General features: G+C 38.0%; 1 protein-coding gene across 1 annotated transcript in view; it reads left to right on the forward strand.

Moving 5' to 3' along the window:
* LOC139457102 (nephrin-like) overlaps positions 1–987 on the forward strand; it is a 49,736-nt gene extending 48,749 nt beyond the window's left edge. The window contains exon 10 of the mRNA XM_071238540.1: positions 921–987. Within this exon, the coding sequence (XP_071094641.1) occupies positions 921–987 (67 nt within the window). The remainder of the gene's footprint in view (positions 1–920) is intronic.
* Positions 988–11,220: the final 10,233 nt, after the last annotated feature.

Consider the following 11,220-nt stretch of genomic DNA (forward strand, 5'->3'; position numbering starts at 1 on the left):
ACAATTTGAAAATGAGAACAGCGCAAAATTAACCATATTTTGGCTTATTTTTACTAATAACTCAATTTGTAAGAGGCCTTAATTATAAAAAAATAATAATATTTCAAATCTACTGTGTGTAAACTGTTACACAAATGATGAAAATGAGGACTCAATGCATACACTACATTTTAGGGAACTGTATTTGATTTTCACTAATTCTATAACAGAAAAGTGCATTTTGACCCCAAAACAGTATCTGCTACCAAAACACTAATCCACAACCATGATTTTTCTAGTGAAAACCTAAGTTCGCTTTGTTCTACAATGGGGAGGGGTATGTCGGCAGTTTGAAGGTCTGGCCACTGCTCTATATCTCTCAAAACCTGACGACAGAACTAGTGTCATACTTTCTTCTATGTTTTTATCACTCAGTAAAGTAACATCCAAACCATCTCAACGGATGGTTTTCGGTCTGGGCTGAATGCGCAAGCATTTTTTGTGTGAAACACTGCTATGTCATTAAACAGTTTAGCACCTACCATTTATAAATGATAATGATTTTGAGACAGTGTCAACACCTACGAAGAGCTTAACCGGACAACAAGACAACCGTATGAACCTGTCAAACCTTTCCAAATATGTGAACGCTGATAGCAATGGTAAAGGTATGCCCAATATGAAAACAATCATCAACAAGGGAATACATGTATATCAAAACATAAGAAAATCTCGCTGTAGGAAACCATCCCAAGCTTCTTGAAAGGCTCAGTGGCATAACATCCCGAAGACTCATACTATAAGCCATTAAAAACACCCGGCCATAATTACATTAAAATATGAGTGGAAATGTCCTACGATATAATCAATTTGTGTATTGGATATTGATCTATTTTGAGTCACTTGCAATGTCTCTGAACATCTTGTTGTTTCTTTTTCAGATTCTCCATATGTGAACGCATGAAACCAATGAGGTTCCTCATTCAGCAGATGGGGACTATTCCTTGAATATTGACAGCTTTCGTTTTGCATATGTTATGCAGTGATTAACACATACGTTTCAGTCTTTATCCCTGGTGTATTGAAGAAGGTTCCATTAGAACTTAGATGTGTTTAAACCACTGAAACCATCACCAGCAATTATATACGTTCTTGTTTGCTGAAGCCTGTCCTGATAACAGTTTAAACAATAAGAAGGGGTACGAACTAAAAGGGTCCTAGTACCCATATTTTTATTATTTCCCTTCCATATAATAACACAGACATCGTGTCCAAATTCACTTGTTAAGTAACCCTAAATAAGCATTAAAGTTGACATGTCAGAGGAAAGAGGGCCTTGTGGCTACTAGGTACATTATGTTTCTCATCATTAAAGCATTAGATGGCACTTGGTAATTTTTTAAATTTTAACACAAAGCATAAATAATAGTTGTACAGGTCGTATATGAGCTTTACGAGAATATTTCGACAATCCGTAGATCACTTTTATGACAGTAAAACATTTTAATGCAATGTTACGAATGTACCATCTCATAATGCTTCGTCAGTCTTAGGACAATTATTTTTCTAAATATGCCCTTTTTTCCACAGTGATTTGTTGATAATAGTTTATAAATCACTTTATTTTTATTTGCTTTCTATATATATTATTTATGTGTTAGCTTAACAAGGAATAGTGAGAAACTGATACAAATTCAACAATTTCTGATAATATTCTCCAGAAAGGCTATTGGTTCTAATTTGTTTCGTATTGTAGTTTGCAGAATGTGGGGTTTCCTTAAGCTCTCTGACCAGCTGTTGATCGTTCACATTATCAAACTTCTCCTCATATAAAATATTCATACTGTTATGAACAGAGTTTGCCTGAAGTTCAACAATATTAATAAAGAAAATAGTGTTTTTTGGCGACACCTGGATTTTGATGTTCTTTTATGTGAAAGAAAAACCAACTGAGGAGACTACAAGATCACTTGTCCTGTCAGTGATTATTAAGTATCGGTTGGACCTCTTTCCATTTTGCTGTTATTGATGTCGGTTACCAATATATCTCCTGCAAAAGACATTGTGCATTTAAATCGTTGTGCTTTACCGGTCTTACCTTCTACCATCTTTGTTATATCTCACGTGTATGTTTTAAGTTGTTGACATAATGTTTTGTATACTCAATTATTTATCAAATTCCATTTCGCAGAGTCACCGTGATATGATAATGATATTTATTTCACTTTATTGGTAGTTAATATAATCTTTTGATACTTTGAGTTTTCAAATTCACTGATGCAGAATCATAATGGAAACTGTTCATCGTTGACTTAGATTTGAAATTATGCAAATTGCTTGACAATAATTTTCATTCTTTTGTATGATGTTGTACTCACCAATTTTGTCTAGATTGAAGCTTTTCAAAGATTGAAAAATGTTCATTGTTAAAAGAAATGGGCTGATGTTGACAAATTTATGTGTATTATCAGGTGACTAATATTTTAATTTTAAGTCAGTATGGTTGAGCTTTACCATATTGTACATGCTCCTTTTTTAAAATCTCATTTTTTTATCTTTCAATATCACTTAAGCACCGTTAGTTTGTTTAGCATTTAGTAACATATTTAGGACGAAAGGAGCCCATCGGTGGCTTCAGTTCTGTCCTTAGTTAAATTTTGAATGCATATACTAAAGTGTGTCCACTAAAGTAATCATTTTGTCACGTTGTAATGTCACCTTTATGTACCCATGAACTGCACTGCATTGATATACATTTTTAGTCTTTTTCTAAGAACGTACAAACTCGCCACCAGGCCCTTTCTTTTTCTGACTCATTTCCTGTATATGAACATTGTGTACAGACATCTGTTTTAGCATCACTGAACCACTTGAGGGCTTGATATCTGGTGCTTTATGATGGCAACGTAGAAACGGCCGAAGGTCTCTTGCTATATGTTTGTGTAGCACAAAATAAACACTGAATTCATTCTCAGCTTTACTCGTGTTTAATCATTAGGGTACAATAGGTATATATAATTATGCATTGATATTATTGTATTACCATGATTAAGTGATTGTGGGGATCACTTGATCAATATGTCCTACTTTCGAACTTCAGTCAAAAGTACTGCAAATCAAACACACTAACAATATCACATTCCTTGAAGCAAAATTAGTCAAGTCTAAATTTAAGACTACTTTCCCGAGTCTTATTCAGCAGCAATTCGTTGTCCTGTTTCCAGTTTCTACAGTATCTATGCATTGCCAAACATATATCTCTCTGGTGAAAGAACAGCAGATGCTTGATGCGTCCATCCAAGCTTCTCAATTATTACAACATCGGCCTCATAGACTGATATCATACTATTTACATCTTCAAAACCAGAAAATCAACATCAGAACCATATACAGCTGTTTGGGGTGATGCCCATTTAACCACAAGGGAAAAAATGAAATGAGGAGGTGCCTTCTCTGGTTTCACCCCTGTAGAGGTTCATAATTGGAAATTGGAATTGCAGGGGGCTGCGGAATAAGTTTAATGATTTACAAAATCATCAGCATCATCAACAATCACCATCATGTATTCTGGAAACGTATTTAAAGATACAGATCAAATCTACAGAAAACAGAATTATTCATTACTCTTCACCTCCAGGAACTAAAGCCACTGGAGGTTCTTCAATCTTGGTGAGGCAGGATGCTATCCACAGCTCTGATCCTCTATATTCCCTATTTCAAGCTAATGCAATTTGTATGGCAATGTCTTCACTTTTTGCTCTTTGTCCCTCTTTCTACCATTGACTCTTAATCAAACCGATCTGTAGGTACTTTATGACCAAGTTCCATGAGAGATATAAATGGACTTAATCTTCTGTGAGGTAGTGTTCACACAAGTAGCAAGAGTATGGTCATCGAAGAGTTCATTTCAAGCAACGATTTGTGTATGTACACTGACGGTTCAAACAATTATTTACATACTGGTACATGCATTTGCACCCTACAGATTTATGACTAGGAGTTACTAAATTTATTCGAAAGGTCAGTCTATGAGTGAGTGAGTGAGTGAGTAGGGTTTAACGCCGCTTTTAACAGTATTCCATATCACGGCATGTCAGCTTAATGTGGGAGGAAAGCCCGAAGTGATGCAGGTCTCAGACGTTTACCACTTCGGTCAAACCAACGAGCACGGGTATGGTGCTGACAAACCTAGAAACATAATTTGAGCGAACCGGGATTCGAAGCCACAATCATAGCTTTCTGGCGTGCCCAAGAGAGAAAATCTGCACAGCGAATCGCGGCGCCGTAGACGACTGGCCCACCCGTGCCCCCCAGTCCATGATGACTTTTGTGAAAATGATCGTTTTCCAAGTACATTGAAATCTGTTCCCCCAAAAGGATTTCTTCCTTCAACAAGATGGAACGTTTTAAAGACCAACTGTTCCTTATTTGAAATATTTGCTTCAAATAAATTACAATCTGATTGTTATCTATTTATATTATTATTATACATCCTTTACATTCATTCTCTGATGAACTTGCCATTCTACACATCCGAAAACAATGGTTTAAAGATAACTGTAATCAAGCTAGAAAGGCACGGAAGTAGGCTGAACATTTTTTCCGTCGCTATCCCCTCGTTCATAGCCTAACACAGATTCAAGATTTTAAAACTTAAGCACGGCATAATTTTAAGCACAACAAACGCCAATTGTGGCGAATGTGTATCTCAAAAACATATTCACGTACAAGATATGGAACATGATCCAAAAACCGCAAAGGTAAGGAGTCTAAGCATTCAATATCTTAAAATGTGGACAAATTAGTAATTAATTAATCAGATGTTGCAAATATTATTGGTGCTCGTAAAGGCAATTTAAAATAATAAGATAGTATTAACCACCAAGACCTTGGGCTTAGGAGGAGGCTCTTGAGCCGTCTCTTAAAGAACGTCGCATTATCTTTGCAGTATATTTCTAAATTACTTTTGCTAAGTCCAATCCAGCTTATGACTGTTTAATCCGCTTTACGATGAACTTTTTAAATAAAGATATTCTCCTTTTCTGTCACTTGGAATAAGAATACAATCTGACATTTCTGCTCCTAAAATATAACTTGAAATATGTTGGAATATAACCCCAACTCAGCTTTTGTCTTCTATGCCATGGTATTTGGAAAAACCAGAGGTGGACTTTACATTAAATATAGTATAGAAATCTGAAACAAATCAAGGTATTTATCAACAATAATATAATGAATTAAGAAACACATATGACCCAAATGCATATTAATTATATTACAGATCTATATTTACAGATAGATCAAAGATGGTGATGTAAATGCAAGCACCATTGTCATTGGATCAGAGCTCTATCATGCAGAATACAGCAGAGGCAATTGTCATCTTAACTGCTCTAGCATGCATCAATAAACAATCAAAATATATGCAGTTTGCAATATTCTCTTTCATGTCCTCATGACAGTAATACTATGTCATGTGAACATCCACTATTATTTGAAATAGTTGAATTGCATTATGAACTTGCTACTGGACATCATCTTGTGTTTCTTACCTAGCGATGTTAGATTCATTCGTCACACAATGGCTAATGCTTCAGCGAAAACAGCCCTCAACAAATCTGTGAATCCCTTCTTATCCCATGCAGTGACTATAAATCTGTGATTACATGATACATGTGTTACAATGCAGAAGAAAAGAGAGAGTAGGTATAAATACTTGGCATGAAATTTAACCATATATCAGTTACATCTACTTGGGTTGACAGTACCTTCAGTAGAAGTCATTTTACGACGATGTTGTGTTAGTCACAGCATATATACACATGTATATTTATAGGAACATAACGGATCTTTTCAATATCACATGTTTTCATTTAATTTTTCAAAGAAAATATAATTGTTTGAGCAATTTTTATTGATATGTATTGTAAAAAATAAATGCTGTTTTAAAATTGATAGATAAAATTAACAACTTAGTTTGTTCGTAGCTGTATCCCCGAAGGGGGTTACAGTACTGTAACATTATTGTTACACTGAGAGGGTATGTATGTTCAACTTCATTCAAATCAAATTTAGACCACATTTTTAATCATAGTACATTTGTTAGTTATAATTTATAGCTAAAACTAACTACAATCTTTGGGGTAACCGTGCACAGGCACCGTGAGTTCCCTCGGTCCCTAGTATGGTGGCTTACGTCGCTGGCTATCTCTGGCTCGTTTTATCATGTATTGTTATCTTAGTGATATCATGGTTTCATACTAATTTGCAATATGTCTGTGATTCTCTAGTTACTTCACTGTCCTTTGTTGACATTTATAAAAAAACGTATTTCTTATTAATGTCCAAATTGTTGTAGCCACGATGTGGCTGAAATACTGCCGATGTAACAAGGAATCCTCACTCATGGCAACCAACGTTTATTTGTGTGTATCATTCATTATCATGCTGATATTCCATGACACAACTAAAATAATGTCCACAGGCAAACAGCTTCCCACAGCTGCCAAGACATTCGTAATGTTGTATTACGCTGATGTCCATATTTATGTCCATAAGTGTTTGTGTATATTTACATAAGTGTTTGTCAAGAACACACTTGACTTGATTCCATGTAACTGTTCATGCGTACATAATTGTGAACTGGGTAATATCCATACCATATGTTAAATGACAATTCAGTGACTGCACCGTAAGCACAGCTCTATACAATTTAGATACAATGACAAACATCAGCAAGTCAGCAAGGCCCTCACCTCCACCACCCCCACACCCCTTTTCAAGCAGAAATATTTTTACACGACATGTGAGACGCCAGCAATGCAAGCAGAGAACGATTTCCATGTTATTAAGCGATTTATTAGAACATATAAAGACTTGCCTCCAGATTCTTCATATAAATTATTTGATGGGAATATTTAGCCAATCCTATTGTATGGTTCGGAGCTCTGGTAATGAATTTTCATTATTCTATAGAAAAAGTTTATACTAAATTCTGTAAGATTATTTCAAATATTAGTAACAAGGCATAGAACAAAGTTATATCAGGATAATGTGGTTGCTTTATGGTTTGGGTTAATGCCCGTTCTAGAACTGGAGCCTACTGGATAAGAGTGAATTCTCTCTTCAGCCTTCTACAAGATATCCTAAACGATGTGATGATTTATTTGAGAAATTTTGTGATGTTGGAGATATTAACTGAGTTTCTTTTGTGTGAACTACTCTTTTCCAATCTGGTTTTGGACATGTCTGGATTAAACGCGATGTCCGAAATAAAGATCCATTCTTGTGTCTGTTCAAACTGCGATGTAAAGACGTTTACCAATAAGAGTTTAACAACGATAGATACCGAATATTACAATAAGCCAACACACACACACACACGCGCACGCATCCACGCACGCACACATATACACACACGCACACACACACACACACACACATACGCACACACACGTATGCACGTTATTATATTCGAGAAATAATCTCAAATGCAACATTATACCCCATTTCACCTCATATCACCTTTAAAAGAAAATCCATTGGTAAGACAAATCACTATGTACTTCAACAAGGTTTGTTTTTGACCGATGCGAGTGAAGACATGTCAGATTGTTTGCTAACGGTGTGTAGACAGTGTTAATATACTAGCCACATAAAGAAACTGTGCACGGAGAAAATATAGATATAAGGGCACACCGTCCATATATGAAATATAGGTTTGAACACAGCAATTATTGGAGACATTCAAACGTTCATGCACGTGCCATGCGATATGACGTCATTGATGGGGGCCTATGGACGTGCAATGTGCTACTGCACGTGCATCCTGTGCAGCTGTACACAGCATGTGCAACTCAAAATTCGCTGTCACTTTGGAAAGCATGATCTGTGGTCATTCAAAAATTCAAAACTTCTCAGGCGCAGACACAAGCATATCACAAGCAAATCATGCCAAGATTGACAGCTACACAGCGTCATGAAGCCACTGGAATGATCCGAGCGGGAATGAGGCAACAACAGGTGGCAACACATTTCCAATGCCATCGTAACACGATATCGGCATTGGTGAGGCGTTATCAGAACACAAATGACGTTGCCGACCACCTACGTTCAGGACGTCCCCGAGTAACGACGCCAGGACAGGACAGATGGATTCGAGGTACCCATCTCCGACACAGGTTCCAAACGGCAGTAACGACGTCCCAGACAATTCCTGGACTGCGCCGTATACATCCCAACACTGTCAGGAATCATTTACGTCAGTACGGGATTCGACCACGACGCCCTGCCATACGTCCCATCCTGACGCACCGTCATCGAGTCAACCGTCTAAGATGGTGTCGAAATCATGTTCGCCAACCTCGAATATGGTGGAGAAATGTTGTCTTTACAGATGAATCGAGGTTCAACAATTCCCACAGTGACGGGCGCCAACGTGTCTACCGTCGTTTGGGAGAACGTTATGCACGCAACTGTATTGTGGAGAGGAATCGTTTCGGAGGTGGCTCTGTGATGATTTGGGGTGGGATAACAGCACGGCACCGAACCCCTTTGGTGGTTGTTCAGGGCAATCTCACCGGTGTTGGCTACAGAGATCAGATTCTGAGGCCTGTGGTCATTCCTTTCCTGCAACGGCTTGGCCCGGGATTGACATTTCAACAGGACAACGCTCGTCCTCACACGGCTAGGGTCGCAATGGATTTCCTTCACCATAACAATGTCATGTTACTGCCATGGCCTGCAATTTCTCCAGATCTCTCCCCAATAGAGCATGTGTGGGATGAAATGGAGCGCCGTCTGCGTCGTCTTCCACATCCTCCAGATAACGTGCGTGACTTGGCACAGGATTTGAGGAGGATATGGCAGGCCATTCCCCAGGCCTTCCATGCCCATTTGGTGGACTCCATGCGTCGCCGATGCACTGCTGTGATTCACGCACAGGGTGGTCATACCCGTTATTGACTTTGTGACTTTGTCGTTTGACCCCCTACTCCATTTTGATCTTCTGACGTCATCATAACAGATGTTGTTCAGGTCCCGTTGACATTTTCTTATGGTCCGATCATTCAGCTGCTACAGCGTCTGCATCATTTTGTTCTTGCTGTGTTGTATTTCAATCCAGAATATATTTTCTCCGTGCACAGTTTCTTTATGTGGCTAGTATATTTGTAAACATCCAATGTGAATACAAAAGCAATGTTTGTGATTCACATATATTTCTGTGAACAAAGAGCGTGGTCTTGCGTCATTATAACAAACGGTGGTCATGAATGTCACAACGTCTCAGACAATAAATCAAATAATCTAATATTCAGGCAATCACACTCCGGTAAAACTAATTCCGACCTCCCATCCCACATCCCTCTCCCACATGTAATAATAATATGTATTATATCAACTTGATTCATAGATAAATAACCCCATTGTTAAATTATTTCCACAGCATCCAAAATTCCCAAAATTCGTCCCAAATTGACAGCAGATATTTGTAAACAGACATCAGAAACTTCGATGAGCCAGCTTTGTTGTTGCTTATGTCACTTGCCAAAACAAAATTGCCATTTGAATGTCAGTTATCATGTTTTAGTTTTAAAATTCTGCAGGCGAAAAGTCATAATAACTTGCCAGTCACTATGACGTAGCATATCGATCGTTGCACAACGTATGAATATCTTCAGTGTTACTTTGAGCTTGGAGTTAATTGGCATGAAAACAACCATTTAGAGTATGGAATTCTAAATGCACCGGGAAAGATCACGTTGGCATCAGCAGTTACTGAAACCTCCACTTCCACTCGGTACAATCTTTCATCAGCTCCTGCAGTTGGCCTACGATTTTCAGCTGTGCGTCTTATTCTTCGCGTGTTTGCTCCAGCATTATATTTTGCTTCACATCACTTTATATTAAAACACTGCCTTTTTTGTGGAGGGAATCGATTCCGCGGTTTCCGAGTTGGACTCACTCGCTCACTCACTCATTCACTCTCTCACTCACATACTCTCTCACTCACTCACTCACATTGTCCCCAGCGCGGTGATCAACCTTCCGTTGGTGGCGATCATTAGCCCCTTTCTATAATGTCTTGTCCTCAAACTAGTTTTACGAAAAACTGTGATATTCTAGTTATTATACTGCTCTTCGTCGGCAGAATGTTATACAGTTAAACATATATTGTTAATGTCAAATTTTGTTTCGTCACGATATGGTTGAATATTGCGGATGTGACTTTCAACTTTAACTCACTCACTCACTCACTCACTCACTCACTCACTCACTCACTCACTCACTCACTCACATGTAACACTAAACCTGCATTTGTATGACTGAGATTGACTCAGCTATATTTAGCCACTACTGAACTAGTTTAAAGCGACTGCTGTTTATGTGAACCTGACCTTGTACATTACTTCCCTGTTGAGCTACCCGGTCACACAGGACGACTGTAGCAACGAATTATGTCTGGCAAATACTGAACAAGTTTGAAGCGACTGATAAACATCTAAACATGTATATTACTTCCGTGTTGAGCTACCCGGTAACACACGACGACTGTAGCAACGATTGATACGTTACAAAGTGAAGTCTCAGCAAGTATGTGCAAAGTATATATTTCTAATCTAATCACAAGGCATCTAAGTCGCTTGTGTCTATCTTTATCACCACGCTGAACCTCTGAACTGTGCACACTTCTTCTGCATGACATGAATAACCTCCAACATCTCAATAAACTCATGTACGTTGATCCTGCCTCTATTTGTACTCATGTGTTGCCTATGTATGAATTATCTGTACGTAAAGGGCACATTTAAACATATATTGTTATAGGTAATATCTAGTTACTGAACACACACTGATAAGAGTTGGTTTACGTTTGAGGTCTTAGGGCTATGCAGAGTTGTGTCCCTTAGTCCCTAATACGAAAGTCGCATACTCCAAAATATCTATGTCCACTCATGATAATAAAAACAGCTGGCCTTTCACGTGCGATAACGCCCAACACTATTGCACTACCGCCCCATTCCGATCAGGTCAACAAGTTTTGCATTGGCATACCGCTCGCCGCTACATATTTACTGTTGATGTGTCGGAGAAATCGGGCCTTCCATCAGCGTTCCGCGTGAAATGTGTTTGTATTGCCATATATAATTGACCGTCTGCCATATTAACTATTATCTCAAATAGTATCTATATGGCATAGTAGAAACAAGACAGCAGTTACAATTTAGAAAATATGTTTAA

This window comes from Haliotis cracherodii, unplaced genomic scaffold, assembly GCF_022045235.1.
Source record: "Haliotis cracherodii isolate W230 unplaced genomic scaffold, xgHalCrac1.p SCAF_12, whole genome shotgun sequence".
Classification (NCBI taxonomy): Eukaryota; Metazoa; Mollusca; class Gastropoda; order Lepetellida; family Haliotidae; genus Haliotis; species Haliotis cracherodii.